This window comes from Chelonia mydas, chromosome 9 (genome assembly GCF_015237465.2).
Source record: "Chelonia mydas isolate rCheMyd1 chromosome 9, rCheMyd1.pri.v2, whole genome shotgun sequence".
NCBI classification, from domain to species: domain Eukaryota; kingdom Metazoa; phylum Chordata; order Testudines; family Cheloniidae; genus Chelonia; species Chelonia mydas.
Window position 1 is genome coordinate 76,111,046 of NC_057855.1, and position 18,720 is coordinate 76,129,765.

The following is an 18,720-nucleotide window of genomic DNA, read 5'->3' on the forward strand; positions in this document are numbered from 1 at the left end:
TGCAGCTCAAACATTGTTTGAAACCTTTCTGGAGGCAGACAAGCCATAGCTATGGTCAAGTACAAAATGGCTCGAACCAATTCTATTTTCTGTGTAGGGATCAATATTGAGTTCTCTATTAACAGATCCAATCAAATGAACAACTGAAGGATATGATGAATGTTCTCTATCTTTTGCCAAGATATTCCCCCCAACTAATGAGTCATCTGAGTACAAGCTTACCTGCAAAGAGCTCTCCAACCACCCAAGGAAGACAGACGATCCTTGATGGAGATTCGATATTCAAAAGAATGGAAAGAAAACTCCGCAAAATGACAGGCGAACAACAGGACAGAGATGTCATTCTAAGATTTGACAGGCTTCAGAAGTATACAGGCAAGGATCCATTGGTGATGGTTCATATTGGTACTAATGACACTGTGTTGTGGGATAACTCACAGATAGTAGATGACTTTAGGAAAACTCAGAAGCATTCTGAAAAGAATATCCAAGCAATCTTCTGAGATCCTTCCTGTCCCACAACCAAAGAAAGACAGAAAGCAGAAGATTTGCTAGCTAGGTAAGAAATGGAGGGTGGAGAGCTTTGTTCTCCCTTTTATGAGGTTGAGACTATCAAACTATACAGAGCCCTTTCCCCATAGAAAGTGGGACAATCTCCTTGAGGACAGGCTGGCTAGAATAGTTAGGAGGGGGTTATATTATTAGCAAAAAGGGAGGGTAAAAAGAAGGAAAGTATGAGGGCTCAATTAGCACAAAACTGAGATGCTGAGAACAAAATTAAATCAAGGAACCAAAGGACATGAAGAGAATAAATTCTTAACTTGCCTACATACTAATATCAGGAGTTTGGGTTACAAACAATTGGAATTGCTCATTTAATAGAATAAATCCAATCTAGCTGGTATGACTGAAGCCTGGTGGGATGATCTGTATGACTGGAATGTTAAAAATCAATGGTTATAACCTACTTAAGAAGGAACAAGGAGACAAGAAAGGAGAAGGAGTGGCACTCTATATCAAAATACCATAACCTATTTCTGAGTCATTGGTAACACAGAAGAAAATGATCTTGAATGCTTATGGATCAATGGCCTGCCAGATAAAGCAAAAGATGGGGTATTAGTTGGTGTCTGATACAGACCACCAAATCACACTAGGGAAAAGGAAGCTGTCATCCTGATGTGCCCATCTACAATATGTAGCGGGGGGAAAACTGAGATCATTGGTGATTTCAATTTGAGTGACATATTCTGGAAGTTTCATGCTATCCGGTACTAAAACATCCTTGGAATTTCTAAATACTATCTATGACAATTTCCTAACTCAAAAAATGTTGCAGCCAACACAGGGGAATTTTAGGTTAGACCTTGTCCTTACAGATAATGAGCAACTGATCAGAGATTTACAGGTTAATAGTAGTTTAGATACAAGTGATCAGGTCTTAAATCACATTTATAATGTGAAAACAGAATTAAATCCAGACCAGTAATATTACATATACATACACATACACAGTGGTTTAACAATTATGAGCCAAATCAGTAGGAGGAAGAATTTAATCAGAAAAATGTGAATGATAATGGGCAATCATTTAAGAACACTACAAAATCCACAATTTAGGAAGAAGCCCAGGCTAGTTAAAAAAACAGCCTGGTTCAGCAGGGAAGTGAAGGCAACTGTATAAAAAATTATATATAAATAACAGATAGAAGAAAGGGAAAGTTCAGAATTGTAGAAAATTGATAAGAGAAGCCAATGGGCACAAAGAAAAATCTATGTCCAGCAGAATTAAGGACAATAAGAACGCTTTTTAAAATAACATTGGGAACAACAAGAATCCTAACAATGGTATTGGTCCACTACTAGACAGAAATGGTAAAATTATCAAAAATAATGCAGAAAAAGCAGAAGTTTTCAATAAATATTTTTGTTCTGTATTTGGGGGGAAAAAACAGATGATGCAGTCTCATCATTTTGCAATAACTCTTTCCATTCTGCTAGTATCTCTGCAGTATGTTAAACAGAAGCTACTAAAGTTAGACATTTTTAAATCAGTAAGTCCAGATAACTTGCATCCAAGAGTATCAAAAGAGCATGCTGAGGTGCTTACTGGACCATTAACATTGATTTTCGTATGTCTTTGGGCACTGAGGAAGCTCCAGAAAATGAAAGAAAGCTAATACTGTACCACTTTTTAAAATGGGTGAATGGGATGACCTGAGTAAATATAGCCCAGTCAGCCTGACACAGATCCTGAGCAATATAATGGAGCAGCTGATAAGAGACTATTAATAATGAACTAAAGAAGGGTATGTAATTAATGAAAATCAACATGGGCTTATCGAAAACAGATCCTGTCAAACTAACATGGTATTTTTTTAAATGAAATTACAAGTTTGGTTAATAAAGGTAGTACTATTGATATAATAAGACTCCTGTAAGACATCTGACTTGGTGCCACGTGACACCTTTATTAAAAAACTAGAATATAAAATTAATGTCATACAATGAATGGATTAAAAGCTAGCCACCTGATAAGTCTCAAAATGTAACTAAGCAGGGAATCATCATTGGGCGGGTCTGTTTCCAGTGGAGTCCTGCAGGGATGTTTTTTAGGCCCTACATTATTTAACATCTATCAACGACTTGGAAGAAAAACACAAAATCACGAATAAAGTTTGCAGATGACACAAAAATTGGGTAAGTGGTAAATAATGAAGAGGACAGCTCACTGATTCAGAGCAATCCAGATCACTTGATAAACTGGGCACAAGCAAACAATGTGGGTTTTAATATGGCTAAATGTAATTGTACGCATCTGAAAACAAAGAATGTAGGCCATACGTATTGGATGGGGGATTCCATCCTGGGATGCAGAAAGTTTTGGGGATCATGTTGGATAATTAGCTGAACAGGAGCTCCCAGTGTGACACTGTGGCAGAAAGACCTAATGCAATCCTGGGATGCATAAACGGGTGAATCTCAAGTAGCAGAGATGTTATTTTACTTCTGAATTTGGCATTGGTGCAACTGCTGCTGGAATACTGTGTCGAGTTCTGGTGCCCACAATTCAAGAAGGATGTTAATAAATTGGAGAGGATTCAGAGAAGAGCCGTGAGAATGATTAAAGGATTACAAACATGCTTTATAGTGACAGACACAAGGAACTCAATCTATTTAGCTTAACAAAGAGAAGGTTAAAGGGTGACTTGATTACAGTCTATACATACCTACACGGGGAACAAATATTTAATAATGGGCTCTTCAATTTATCAGAGAATGATATAACATGATTCAAGGGCTGCAAGTTGAAATTAGATGTAAATTCAGACTTTACATAAGCATAAATTGTGATCCTTGATGGATTCTCCATCACTGACAATTTTTAGATCAAGATGGATGTTTTTCTAAGAGAGATGCTCTAGGAATTATTCTGAGGAAGTTCTGTGGGCTGTGCTATATGGGAGGCCACAGACCAGATAACAATGGTCCCTTCTGGCCTTGGAATCTATGAATACCCAGATCCCCAGCCATCTAAAGCAAGCTGTTACAACAGCTAAGCACTTTGGCCCAGATTCATAAAGAGACTTGGACATTGTCACACACTGCATGGCAATGCCTAACTTTCAAGCACCTAGAAAAGTCACAGAAACAACCCCACGATCCAGAAACCCCGAGTTAAGTACCTAGGCTCCCTATACAGTGAATGGGGAGAGAAAGGCACCTAAACTAGACAATGGGAAATGCTTAGAGTCACTGGAGCCAAGACTGGACCCTGGATCTCCCACCTCCCAGGCGGGTGCCCTAACCAGCAGGCTACAGACTCACTCACTCGCTCCCACTTTCTTGCGCTAGTCCAATGCCTATTTATATATGGCAGAACAGCTTCAAAATGAGAGACTGAGAGAGCCCCATATCAGAATATTTAATAAGTCTTCTACTGCATTCAGAGCCAGAAGTGATTGGACTTCTTGTTCTAACATGCTCTAATGGGAAAGGTCCCTGAAAAAGAATAGTAAAGGTGGATGAGGGTGGGGTAGGGAATGAAATTGGATCACATAAACCCACTTCTACCATTACAACTGATTGGTGTGTACTAGAAGTTGTAGTCCACAAATGGAAGTGAGACAGGAAGATCCCCAAAAGGGAGGAGACAGGATAGGAAGATCCAAAAGTAAGTTGTGAGAAGTCAAATTTGTCGTCTCAAAAGATGAAGGAGGTGGGAGACAGATGACTTTGTGGCTGATGAGGACTTTCTCCTAGAGAACTTCTGTTATTTTCCAGGAGGTTCTGTAGGAAGAACCGATGTTAAGTAAGTTAGTTATCTATAGTAAGCCTCTGGGCTAAAAATGCTTACATTTAGGGGCTGGTGCATATATACCCAGCAACCACAGAGTACCTCGTACCTCTTTGAGGGTGTGAAAAGCATCATCTGTCTCATCATTAAACAAATGACAACCCTCAAAAGAGGAGGTCCTCAAACAGTTGTCTGTAATTCTCTAGGAATCTCTGAAGGCCTGAACATTATGTTGCCATGAACCTATATGTTTTATCAATTGTACTGGAGAGCTGTCTGGCCCTCTACTACAATGGACTTACATTCCTGTCTCGAGTCCTGAGGCAAGTTAGCAATAAATGTTAACATCAACTCCCAATTAATAAAAACTGAACTTGACCAGTGCATCTTGGTAATCTGAAATCTTAATTTGTCTTCAGGTAGACCACCACTTGCTACTGAAGAAGTCTAGCTCTTTGGCTCCTTGTCCTTTGGAGCAGATCTCTGATAGTGGCTGCCAATGAAAGATCTCACTGCTGTCAGCAAGCAGCCTGGTAGTGGGTGGTTATAAAATCGTTCAAACCCACTGGATGATACATCAGCCTGTCTACTTCAAAGTAAGAGCTAAAAAAGCTGGATGTCTGCCATACAGAGTTTTTGTTTGGTCTAAGAGACCCCTGAGGATTGGGAGAGCTAGACGTCTGGTGCTGAAATATGCGCAGCGTCCAGCAATTTATGTGGTCTGGAATATCAAGAGTTGAGGCTACTCTCCTCACCAAGTCCTGAAAAATCTTTTGGCTGTGCAGTTGATGATGGCTCTGGGATTACCACTTCTTGATATGTGCAAGGATGGACTGGTCTTTCACTTGCAATACCTCATTCAAAGGAGACACCTCCTGAGTTGGTTCCACTTAGTGTAGAGATGAGAGTTCCCTTCTTGATAGTTCAGGAGAAGGAGATTTAGTCCCCCAAGAACCCCAGAAATTCTAGGGATGCTGAAAAATAAGGCACGGGTGACCAAGGAAGTGGGTACCAATGTTCTGAGTCCATGTGGATTTCTGTTTTTAGTAATATTCGAGGGGTAGTGATCCAGAGAGTCCAGATACACATATTTTGCATGGGAAGGCTTTCCGCTTTCTTCAGAAACAGATAAGGTAAAGGAGGAGAAGTCCTCATGAAAATGAGAAGCTGTAACCTTTGTAATAGTGGAAATCAGACTAGAATTCACTCTTATTTGGTACGAGTACAGTGGAGTGAAGGCAGTGCTGGGGGAAATAGAGAATTCAGTAACAAAGAGGCCTCAGATAGCAAGATATAATTGCAGACTTGAAAGGGCCAATGACGACTTTGGTACTGTAAAATGAAAGTAGGCATAAGATTGGTGCCACAAGATACTGATTCTAGCAAAATCTCATTGGAGCCATAGGCGCACAAGACATTGGCTACCTGGTGCGACCACTGCAATACCAGTGCCTGGTCATGGAATCTCTGTACCAAGTCGCCCGCATCACCGATACAGTTATGGAGAAGATCTGAGGCAAGTCTAAGGCAAAATTAGCTCCAGTCCAGTAGTGGTTTGGGTGCTCAGGGAAACTTTTTTTAAAGTTTTGAGCTGCCATATAGGTCACATCAGGGGTCGGCAACCGACAGCACGCATGCCAAAGACGGCAGGTGAGCCGATTTTTAATGGAACGCTGCTGCCTGCCAGGTCCCAGCGACCAGCCCTGCTCAGCCCGCTGCCGAACCCAGGCTGGGACCCCGGCAGGCAGCAGCGTGCCATTAAAAATCCTGCCCACCCCAGCCCGCTCTTCTCCGCTCCCCCACCCCCAGTGGGGGCAGGGTGAAGAAGCTTGGTCCTGCCGGCTGCTGCAGCAGGGCAGGCAAGCTCCCCGCACCCCTGCCTCTTCCCCCAGTGTGCTGCGTTCCTGCCCCTCCTCCTCTCCCTGCCGCCGATCAGCTGATGGCCCTTGCGCGGGAGGGGGAGAAGCGGAGCCGCAGCGCGCTTGCTGCTCCGGAGAGGAGGCGGAGAAGAGGTGGGGACGGGGCCGTGGGGTGGAATCAGGGCATATCCCCTCCAGCCCCCTGCCGTGAGCCGCTCTGGGCAGGAAGCACCTCCACAACCCTAGACCACACCCCCAGCTCTCTGTCCTAACCCCTGCACCCCCCCACACCCCCAGCCCTGACTCCAGCACCCCCCACACATACCCAGCCCCCCCACACCCCATGCCCTGACTCCTGCACCCTCCTCACACACCCGCAGCCCCCTGCCCTGACTCTTGCACCCCCCAACTCCCATCCCCACCCTGAGCACCAAACGGGAGCTCCTGCACCCCCCACCACATTCCCACCTCCACCCCTCGCACCAAATAGGAGCTGCCCAGGTAAGCACTCCACATCAAACCTCCTGCCCCAATCCTGAGCCCACTCCCTCATTCTAGCTCCTGGCCAGACCATGCACCCTAATCCCCAGCCTGCTCCCTCACACCCAGCCCTGTGCTCAGTGCACTCCCACCCTCAGCTCAGTGCAGAGAGAGAGAGAGAGAGGAAGAGAATGGGCTAGAACGAGGGAGAAGGTAGGTACCTACTATGTGGGCAGGGCCGGGATCCCAGACCGGCAGCGGGCTGAGAGGGGCCGGTAGCCGAGACCCTGGCTGGCAGGAACCAGCGGATGGAACCCCAGACTGGCAGCTGTCCGAGCGGCTGCGGGCTGATCCGCTCAGCCCACTGCTAGTCTGGGGTTCTGGCTGCTGGCCCTTGGCCAGCCGGGGTCCTGGCCGCAGGCCCCGCTCAGCCTGCTGCTGGCCTAGGTGAATGGAACCACAGGCTGGCAGCGGGCTGAGCAGGCTGGCGGCATAAGGTCAGCATTTTAATTTAATTTTAAATGAAGGTTCTTAAACATTTTGAAAATCTTGTTTACTTTACATACGACAATAGTTTAGTTATATAATATATAGACTTATAGAAAGAGACCTTCTAAAAAACGTTAAAATGTATTACTGGCACGCGAAACCTTAAATTAAAGTAAATAAATGAAGACTTGGCACACCACTTCTGAAAGGTTGCCAACCCCTGGGTCAGATGATCTGGAGGTTTGGGGGCTTTGATGACACGCTTAGAGAAAGGGATCTGTATCTCTTCTTATAGACTTGATGCTTCCCACTACTTCTGTGTTCAGAGGGATTCCTCAAGCCAGAAGATTCAGGTCATGTCTACATTACAGCCACTACAGTGGCATAGCTATGCTGGCATAACCCTGTAGTGTAAACAGAGCTTACCACAATAGGAGAGATTTTACCAAATGAAAGTAGCTAGGTCTACAGAGACATTCTTCCCTCAACCTAGCAGTCCACACCAGGCTTCGGTCAATATAGTTATGGTGATGTACCCATTTGTTTCATTTAATTGAGGATTTATTGGTGTGGTTAAGAATAATTAATGTGTGATGGCTAGGTTTAAATATGGTAGGATCATAGGAGTATAAGGCTGACAAGCATTTATGAGTGATGAGAGTATTAGGTATATAAGCAAAGTAAAGCTGTAATGCAAAGCCTGCAGGCTGAGGCCTGTAAGATTTCAGCTTAGCCATACTAGGCTTTAGGCCTAAGGAGGGTTGACGTAAGTAGGTGACCCAGGAATAACCTTGTACCAGTTAAGTTATAAGATTACTGTAGAGAACATGCCAGTGGGTAATGTTTGGGAAAATATGCCACAATGTAATCATCTAGACCAGTGCTTCTCAAGCTATCTGATGTGGGGGACCAGCAATTTTTTTTTCCCCCCAATGTGCGCGCAGACCGGCAGCCGATGGCTCGCGGACCAGCACCGGTCCACGGACCACCACTTTGAGTAGCACTGATCTAGACAAGACACCCAATTGTAACATCATGAGAAATTCTGCAGTAACCGCAGTTTACCATGGAGACTAGCCTATGTAGATGCAAACAAAAATAAGGAGAACTAAGAGAATAACCTATGAAAAGTAGAGCACCCCAAAGTTTATGGGTTGTGGAAGTGAAATTATGGAAAAAGGGGTTGACACCCTTATGCATATGTCTGAGTCTAGCAGGCATAAGTGTAACTAGGATAAAAGGTGTCGCCCAGCCTGTGTGCTGGGAGGAAGAAACACACAGGGAGATACCAGGATAATATTGCCTGCTGATGGACCCTGAAGTGGTTAAGTGATGTCAGTCGTACGGCTAAACACTTAGAATTCTCTCTCCCCCGTTATTGTATTTTAGTGGATTTGTTAATAAATAAACTTGTACTAAACCGGTCTTGTTTCTCGTGTGCTTCTAGAGTCTCTTAATACTAATAATATTCCTGATGCTATAGCCCTCAGGAGAGTGAATCTTTACAGATCAAAGTCTTAGACTGCATTGGTTAACCAACACACCCATCCATCAATAAAGCTACAGTGGATTTTTCATACCCGTGAATGCCATAGCTATGTTGAATTAAGTTTTACACATTGACCAGGCCACAGTAGCATCTTCAACAGTCTCTGAAGACAAACATACAGAAGCACTTCTCTCATCCTTAGTTTCTGCTGCAAGGAATCTTGTGTCACAGACCAGATGCATTGGTCAGAGACAGGATGCATTGATTTTTCAAAGATGAACATCCTAAGGTGAGACTCCCATGCTCACCAAGTCCTCCTGGTAAATGCTCTGCAAATGGAGCTTGTATTTGAAATATGCCCTTCATCAAGGCAGGTCAAATATCTTGTGTAGCCATCATTTAATAGCATCACGACCTCACAAAATGGGTAGCTTTTGAATTCCAGGAACTTATGGTCAGTCACACTGACTAAATTGGTACCAAAAACCTCCCAGGAAGGAAAATACAAAGTACGTACAGTTTCTCCAACAGGAAAAAGGAAATGCTACAAAATTGCTATACTAAACCTAACCTACCACTAACAACTTACAGCTATTTACAGAATAGAAGGCTGCACAGTGTTCTAGAAGTGAGCTCCAACTTGTAGCCCCATATAGTGAGAAGGAACTGAGGGATGTTGCTGGGGTAGCCCTACCCTTTATGCCCTCAGAAGCACAAGGATACTCAGGGCTCATGTGCCACTCCAACAATTACTGCTGATCAGAAACCTCCAGCTTGAGTGTACTATGCACACCTCAAACAATAGAGAACGTATATGGGCAACACATCTTGAAGAAGAGTTCTAGATGCAGGCAAATACAATTATATAATTGTAGTTAAACCAAAATTGTAATGAAATACTTAAAATGCACAGATATCTGAACACAGCTGTTTCATACAGAGATGTGCAGATGATCTCTGAAAATATTACAACACTAATGAAATGTGTTGAAGATAGGAATGGGATAAACTCCTTGAAAGGAGTAAATTAAAAATATTATTTCAGACATCTGAATAAAAATTGCTGTCCACCACAGAATTTAAAGATAGATTTTAGAAGACACGTATTAGTACCAACATTTGTATTGTATTTTATGTATGAGGACAGCAATATCAAGTCTTTCCACACTGTGTAACCAACAGTCCTTTCCCCCACAGAAAAGCCAGTCTACCATAATCATTCCATCCCCAAGTTGATTTGATCAGGAATTCTCATCCTTTACTATCACATTATTGCCAAGACAATGAAGTGACATAAGGAACAGTGCAAGGTTCCTTGCTGTGGAAGAATCCTTTCCAAGTACAGGTAGTTATTCCTGTTGTATTTAGTCCAGGCAATCTAGTTGTTGCAATATTATTAAGTAACATTTTGCAGTAGATATGCCAAATTTTATTCTTACTCAGAAGTCTCATTTCTACACCTCCACTGCCTTACCAAGAAAACAGACAAAGTGTGTTAGAACACATAGCTGAAAACCTGAATGATACTCAGGGTCTGTTGCAAAAAATAATGACGTATTAATATATCTCCCAATAACTGCTATGATAATGCCCATCAGTGGTAAAAAGAGGAGAGTTCGCTCTATCTGTAGTTTTGATTCCATATAAATCTATCTACCACCAGAAGAACAACAGCTTGGATGCAACCAGTGAGAAAACAGAACAAACAAAACAAAAAACACAAGTTACCTTAGAGATTTGCGGATACTGACATGAGAGAATACCTCTTTTTAGAATTTATACCAACTTGATACCCAGCCAACGTTCCATCTCTCCTCCTCCCCCCATTTTTTTTTTTTTTTAAACTTAGCAGTAAATTTATACACCAAAGGCAAACAAGAGGGCCTTTAATCCAAAGGCTACATCTGAGGAAGATATCCTCTATGTTGATAATGGTAGACACTGGTGACCACACTGTTCCTTTTTCATGTTTTTTTTTTCCATATGAAGCTCTAATAGCGACTAAATTACATATTAGGAAATCTCACTAAGTAGGTCATAATGCCTCAGGAAAAGGTTTGATGTGTCATAATTAAGGTTATGATTCTGTCACAGGTATTTTTAGTAAAAGTCAGGGACAGGTGGTGGGCAATAAACAAAAATTCACGGAAGCCAATGATCTGTCCCTGACTTTTACTAAAAATACCCGGAGAGGGACAAACAGAGCTCTGCCAGGTCTTGCAGCTGCTCTAGTCCCACAACTGCTCCTGTGGCAGAAGCTGACCACTGCTGCTCCAGCCCCAGAGGAGCTGACCCAGCCCTGGCGAGCTGCTTCAGCAGCCCAAGGGGGGCCACTGGCCAGCTGCTTCAGCAGCCCCACCTCCAGCCCGTGCTCCGGCAGCCCTGGGGCTGGCCACTGGTCAGCTCTTCCAGTGGCTGCTGCCCCGGGGCTGACAACTGCTCCAGCCCTGCTGCAGACGAAGTCCCGGAGGTCCTGGAAAAAAAAAATCACGGAATCCACAACCTCCTTGACAGAAGCGTATCCTTAGTCATAATTGATGGATAGTTGATTTAACTCCAAGAAATAGGATGCTTTTTGTTTCTTCCATGGCAGTTGCAAGGGGGCAACAGTCCCACCTTACATTCATTAAAAGCAAGGCTTCAAAATCCGTCACCTGCTAGATGTCAATAGAGAATTATTCAGAAGAATTGCTCAGATTATACGCAAAGGAACAGACTGATTCAAACAGAATTTAGTATTTTTAAACTAGATTCTAGAGCAAGTTTCAGGACTACTTTGAGGGGGAATTACTGGAGATACAGTTCTTTAACAGAGTTCTCACTCTCTGATTTATCTTGAGGTAATTTCTTAGAGAAAACAGCTACCACAAAGGTTTCAAACTGATTTAAGTCACTGCAGTCTATATAGTGCAGTACAGATGGGAGTTTCCTTTTCAATGGGGGGTTAACTGAAGATTATACCTAAGAAACATTGCCTTCAGAAACAGGCTACACTAGTCTCAGTCCCTTCCCATTCAGATGTTCATAAAACATAAGCCTGACTTCACGATAACTATAGTCAAGATCCTATCAGAAGCACACAAAAGTAACTTGGAGGTTCTTTATATTAAAGGACTTTTGCTGTTTTACCAGCTTTCCCAGGTCTCTTTCTACTCTATAGAAGCAAAAATCTCAGGGAGCACAGTGTACTCCAGTTATAAGACTCACATCCGTCCTGGAGAACTTGATTCTTACAAGTGGTTGATTCTTACAAGTGGAATATTTTAGGTATAGGAATGATTTTGTCCCAATGGTTTTGATCATTTTATGCGGGTGATTCTTATAAATGGAGCGCACTGTACTTGTATTCAGTCAAATAGTAAATCCAAAGCATGCACAGATAGTAATGCAAGCGTCAATCTGATCCTTCTTTTGATGTGATGTTTAACCAAATTAGGCAACTATTTGTACTCTAGAACTTTACAGTGCATGTCAGCAAATGCAGGAAATAGAAAGGCAAAATTCAAGATACCCCTCAAAATAACTGAGCCTTGAGTGCATGCTGCAGGGCTCAAATGCCACATTAATGACTTCTTTACAATGAAATATTGTAGAAATTAATTTGGATAGAAGATATTTGAAGAATAAATTAGCACATCTTAAGCCTACATCTGTGGTGCTACCCGCTGTCCATTCTTTGAATGTGCACTATGTCATGAAGTGTCTGCCAAACTCAAATACAGCATAGATACTGAACTATTTCTATAGTCAAGCAATTTGTTTTGAACAGATTGCTTGTATTATACCATTTTAGCTCGGACACCTACCTGTGCAGTGTCATGGCTACGATTCAAGGCCTCATTGAGCAAATCATGCTATGTAACATAAAAAATGGCAGCAATCTAAAAGTCAAAGGTAAAGTAGCATTACCAAACTGCTGACCTAGATGTTAAATTGATGATGCAACAATAGTGGCCCTACTGGGACAAAGTTAGGAACTGCAATTCCTCAACCTTTGTCATGAAAGAGCTGTCCTTGTATCTGAAATTAAATGCAGTTACATGTTTCACTACCCTGTGAGCTAGAAAAGCACAATTATTAAGCTGCCAAATCTCTCTCCTGTCACGAGGTCATTTTTTGGAGCTCAGCCAAACAAGGTTCCTGCCAAAAGCCTGTTCTGTCCAATGAAGATATCTATGCTGACCATCGCTGCAGATTCCTTCCTCAAAAATGCAGGAAACCTTTTTTTTTTTTTTTTTTTTTAAATCAAAATTGTACAGATTTACAGCAGATTGAATGACTTCAATAATCAATACAAGGTGTAATCATTCTAGATTTGTGCTGAAATAAGATTTCCATTTAGTTGTTTTTAAGTGTGATAGATTATAAATACTTGTATATTCATGGCACACTTTGTGTTAATTTATCAGCACGATGAATGTTGGAAGTAAAACCATGCATATTTAAAACTAGTTTAGAGACTGATATCTAATGATTATTGTAACTGCTGTGGAATAATGTTAGTTTTAAAACACTGGTAATTTTTTTAAAAAATAGCCTGCTCAATTTTATTTTCTTCTGATGGCATTAACAGGGTGCTGCTAGCTACTATTAGTATTTGGACATACAGAAAAGAATGTAAGCAACAGATGATATATCAGAGAAGTGTATAGTGTATTTAATTTCAACAAATATTACAGTCCCTCTGATAATTTGGGATTATTATATTATAATAATATCTGGATAGGACTGTGGTTACATCATAACTTTTTAAATGGGGCTAATGTTCTGTTTTATAAAGCAGCTGGAAACCTTAATCATAATGAAGAAGTCTATTGCATATTTTGTATTACTTAGCACAGTTGGTGTTGATTTTTAGTTACAGAATTTTACGCGCGCTCTAACCACAATAGTTTATGTAATACAAAACGACATGCCTCAAAATTTAATCTATTTTCCCACAAAGATTGAAGTAATCCTTTGTCTTTGCAAGGGGCTTGAAAAAACAAAATAAAACAGGTGAAAAGGAGGGGAGTGTATTCCTGAATATTATCAGTTACACATATAGTCAAAGGCACCATGCTCTGAATATGCACATACTGTTCAGTTACCTACAGGTAGGCACTTCAAGGACAAAAGTGTAGTATACTGTCCCTTAAATTGGCGTTTGCATGTTCTCATCATTACTTAGAATATTTCCATCATAATCAAGCATTTTAATGTTCTACTGCCCAGCTATACAAGAATGAACATATTTAGACTATTAACTTACCTGGAGTGTTTCAACTGCACAGACAATATTGGACCTCAATCTGTATCCAAACTGATGAATTACCCCAAATCCATATACAACAGAGTACATATGGTTTAACTACTTAATCTGGTTAAATGGAATCACTGTTTTATTATTTCATGGTACACTTGTTCAGTCAGCTAGCTTTTAAGAGTCATCTCATTTCGCATGAAGGCCCCTGAGGAACTTCAAGCATGCAGGAGTAATATTGTACAGCTGAATACAGAAAGAGGCAATCTAAAGATTTAAGATATCAAATAATCAGTCTCAATTCATTTTACATTGACAAGGCTTAAAATAAAGAATGAAAAACTGTTAGAATTCAATAGTTTTTCTTTGAGTTCAATAGGTAGCTTATTTTTACTGTTTGTAGCTACAACAAAGTCTGTTTCCCATAATCAGTTGTAGTTCAGGTACAGTACATTAAAACTGAAGACTTGTTGAGACTTGAACAGTGAGATTGATGCCTTATGGTCAACTGCCAAGTAGTGGAAACATTTATTCCAAATACATGGATTTTTCAGGGCTATGTATTTTCTACAATGAGGAGGGCAGCAACTGTAACATCTCCTACATGGGCTGAGGCAGGGCTTTATGCTTGCTACACAATAGCTTTCTTTACAAGTACCCCTTCACCCACAATTGTGCTTTTTACCCAGGAAGGAGAATGTGTCATTGGAGTTTACGTTCAGCAGGGACCACCATTCCACCTCCAATCATAGGAATATACAGTTCTAAAGACAAGTAACTAGATGGATCAAATTATTCTAAACAAAAGCAGGCTGCCTTCCCCAACCTTACTGACTAGCCATTGTTTATAGAGTGACTCCACATATGGGGTGATGACCTGAACATGATGAGCAGGAGCTTGAGCCCCATTTCCGCTCAGTCTATGGCAGTACAAGACAGGGAGAGTGGCTTCAGACTCCACCTCCTTCAATGGTGTTGCATGAAAAATGAGGGTGGAGGGAAAACAAGAGAAGAATCCAGCTTATTGCCCCAGTCAACCTTTCAGCCAGTTAGGCCAGCAGCTATTAGCATAGAGCAGCCCTTCCTCCCCATCCTTATTGAAAAACAAAAGCCACTTTGGCTCAATAGGGGAGAAAAAGCAATAGACACTCCAAACCAGAAGAGGAAAGAGCAGCACACAAAAAGGTATACAAGAAAAGTGATATGAGTGGAGGCAAAAGAATTATATAAATATAATCTCCACCTTAAAATTAAGCAGTTAAAATTTGATAATCAGTTAAAGAATGTTTATTCTGTCTGATCATTACATACATACTATTGTTACAATTAACACCTAAGATTACAGCATTTTAAAAGGTAAGTAAATATCTTTGTTTTCTCTGTCTTGTCAGTTGTATAGTTTCTCCTTTCCTCTGGATAGTCAATTTCCCCAGTCGTTAGCGTTAAACTTTCAGAAGACAGCGGAGAAAACACATTTTGTCATAGAAAGTGTAATTTAAAGGCACAGAAGTTAGTAGAGGGTTCAACAGCAGTTGTAGATGAAACCATTCAATTCATTTTTAAAAAGTGTGTTAGATTTAAGTGAATAAGTGACCTTTTGATTAACATCAATAACTATATGAAAACAGAAAAAAAATTCCCTAAATTTCAATCCCGTATTTAAAAGCATAGGTAGCTGGAGTATAAAGATCAAACAGGTGATCAGGACCTTATGAAGGATATCAGACTTTTTTTTCTTTTAAAGCTATTCAACTTTCATGAGACTGAGTGCCATAAGGGAGAGTAATAAAGCTAATGCTTCCTGAATTGCTGAAAAGGTCTGGAAGAAGCCAGAGATAAGAAAATTGTTGCAAGAGCCTCGGGAAGGATTCTAATGTTTATCAGGACAATTGTCACTTGAAGTACCCCTTCAGGCATGTATTGTACTAAACTGCCAAGATTCACAGCAAAGAAAATGATGAAGTGGGGGTGGAAAGAAAAGGTCCATCTAAACATACATCTGAAGTACAAAACCTCAAGGCTAAAATGGTTGAGTGTATAGCATTATAAAAACACTTTTAGAGTTTCTGTAATTGGTGACAAGAGTTTTCCTTCCTATTAACCCAAGACAGCAACAAGGTCTCTCACCCATTCATTCCCTACCCCTGAAATGTTTGGTCAAACGATCTTTATAGTCCTCCATCAGAATATGATGAAAGCATGCACCCACCTGGCCAGAAGAGGCATGCATGATATTCCAAAGTTGCAGCCACAAGCCATTACGTTGTTAAGTCTGTTGCTTCGAGGAAGGAAAGAAGGACCAGATTCACCTTTCCAAACAGGTTGTGCCAAGCCTGTGCTAAAAGCCCTAACACGGGCGAAGGACTGGATGGAATTCACTCTCGTAGGTGAAACAGAAGCCCCAGCGTTAGTATTAAGGGACATTAACATCATGCTGGGGAGTCGGAGAAATTCTTCAAGGCGGAGAATTTGTTTCACAGTGATCGAGAAGGGAGCATGCCAAGCAGCAGGACGTTCTCCCCAATGCCCAGCCACCCTCACCTGTCTCCAAGACAGAATCGATCAGCCCTGAAGAGCAGCTGCACAAACGCCGGCTGTCTAAGGAGTGCAGACACTTGCCCTGTACTTCCCGTCCACCCCATACCCCGCAAAGCCGCCCCCGTGCTCACACTCCTAGTACCTCCAAGCTCCAGTCACCCCACTGTTCCCCAGTGCCCGTGACTCACCTGCTGGCGGCGGTCCGTGGGTTCGGCGAGGCGCTGCAGGCGGGCCGAGCCAGCGGAGCCCTGGGCGGCCGTGGTACCTCCGTGACGGGGAGAAGGCGTGGGATCGGGGTCCCGCTCCCGGCGGAGCTCGGAACGCAGCTCCAGGTAGCAGCCCAGGGTAAGGAGGTGCAGCGCAAGCGAGAGCGCGAAGAAGCCCAGGAAGAGGCGCCAGCTGCCTCCGCCGCTGCCCCGGCGGCCACAGGCGCAGCCACCTCCGTCAGACTGGGGCGTCGCCTGCTCCCTGCGCTCGGAGCTCATGGTCAGTACCACCGCAGGCGAGTCCTGCGAGGAAAAAGAAGATTGGCTACTGCTCCATCCTCGCCCGAGGAACCCCAAGCCGGAGCCGCAGCCAGGCTGTACGGCCAGAACAGCCGCACGAAGCGCCCGGCCAGGGGGAGGAGCCCGCAGGGGCGGAGCCACCACGGCCTCCGACACGCCTGGCTCCTTGTCCAGACAAGGCCTGGAGGCGGGGCAGCTGGAGGACTCCGCCTTACCTCGCCTGGCCTTAATTTAACTCTTCCCGAACGGTTGGGAGCTGTCGGCTTGGATATGGCATTGATCTCATCCCCATTATACAAGGGAGAGGAATCTGCCTAGGAGCACCGGGTACAGCCTAGAACCCAGGAGTCCCTCCTCAAAAGCAGGGACCTAACTCCCTGCTCAGCGCCCCCTGCTGACATGTTGGTAATTACAAATTACAGTATTGTAAATTCTTTCAGTAAATCACTGATACCTTCTTTCAATCATCAGGAGATTTTTGTCTGAGAATATACATCTTACTACTTATAGTAAATCAGACTACGAATGGGGGCAGAATATGGAATGTTGGTGCTAAGGGAGCTCTCAATTAGGATGCTGTCTAAGGCATGATGAAGGGGCAGGAGTAACAGGCAGAGGCTCACAGCACTATAAAGGTTTTTCCCTATAGACCAGGCACACATACTTTCCATAAAAGACTTTCCATAGCTTTAATTTCCCACTGTGAGAGATGTCGAGTAATACAAAGACATAGACTGGAAGAATACTGCTAACAGCTGTAGCTGCCCCTCCAAACTTTATTTCCTTTTGGAATTACATCACAGTCAATGTCAGGTAAAGATGCAGCTCACCTTGTCCAAATAAGCAAGTCTTAGGGAGAAATGGACTGAAGCTTAGGATGCATAATGTTTCCCTGTTGACACTGCTCAAAGCAATAAAAATAGAAAGCAAAGATGAAATACGCTCTTTGTTAAGAGCAGACAAAGATCCCGTTATTGGTAGCACTGCAGAAAGACAGCATGATTTAGCATCATGGGGCCAACCCTCCAGGAGTAGCAGCAAAGAGTCCTGTGGCTCCTTATAGGCTAACAGACGTACTGGAGCATAAGCTTTCGATGCATCCGATGAAGTGGGTATTCACCCACGAAAGCTTATACTCCAATACATCTGTTAGTCTATAAGGTGCCAAGGGACTCTTTGCCGCTTTTACAGATCCGGACTAACATGGCTACCCCTCTGATACTTGACCTCCAGGAGTAGTGGCAACAGAGGACCTGCAGGGACAGCAGCCGGTGAGAGAGACAGAGAGAGCAGCAGAGAGGGCGCCAGTACTTACCCTCAGCAGTCAAGACATATCTATGTGCATGGGTAAGCACGGGGCAGCAGGTTTGCATAATTTTTGGTGGTGCCCAGAATGGGTCCAAGTCACACCCCCGACCCCGCCTTGTAAGTCAATATATATTTTTTAAAATAATGTAAAACTGGACTGGAAACAGTAAGCGTTTAACAGTTTCCCTATATTGCACAATGTGCAGGCATGGGTGGGGAGGGATGAGGGCTCTGGCTGGGGGTTTGGGAGGGGCTCAGGGCTAGGGCAGAGGTGTGGTGGATGAGGGCTCTGGCTGGGGCTGAAGGTCCTCAGGGCTAGGGCAGACGGTTGGGGTGTGGGGGTGAGGGATGAAGGTGGGGCCGCGGATGAGAGGTTCAGGGTGCTGGAGGGGGCTCAGGGCAGAAGGTTGGGGTGCACGGGGGTGAGGGTTCTGGCTGGGGGTGCGGGCTCTGGGGTAGGGCAGGACTGGGGATGAGGAGTTTGGGGTACAGGCAGGCTGCCCCGGGGCTGG

The 18,720-nt window shown here is 43.2% G+C and overlaps 1 protein-coding gene across 4 annotated transcripts in view; it reads right to left on the minus strand.

The window, feature by feature from the left end:
- Positions 1 to 17,085, minus strand: part of EDA (ectodysplasin A) — a 183,508-nt gene extending 166,423 nt beyond the window's left edge. For all 4 annotated transcript variants that reach the window (XM_027817699.3, XM_027817697.3, XM_027817696.3 and 1 more), the window contains exon 1: positions 16,583 to 17,085. In XM_027817699.3, the coding sequence (XP_027673500.1) occupies positions 16,583 to 16,879 (297 nt within the window). In that variant the 5' untranslated portion in view covers positions 16,880 to 17,085. The remainder of the gene's footprint in view (positions 1 to 16,582) is intronic.
- Positions 17,086 to 18,720: the final 1,635 nt, after the last annotated feature.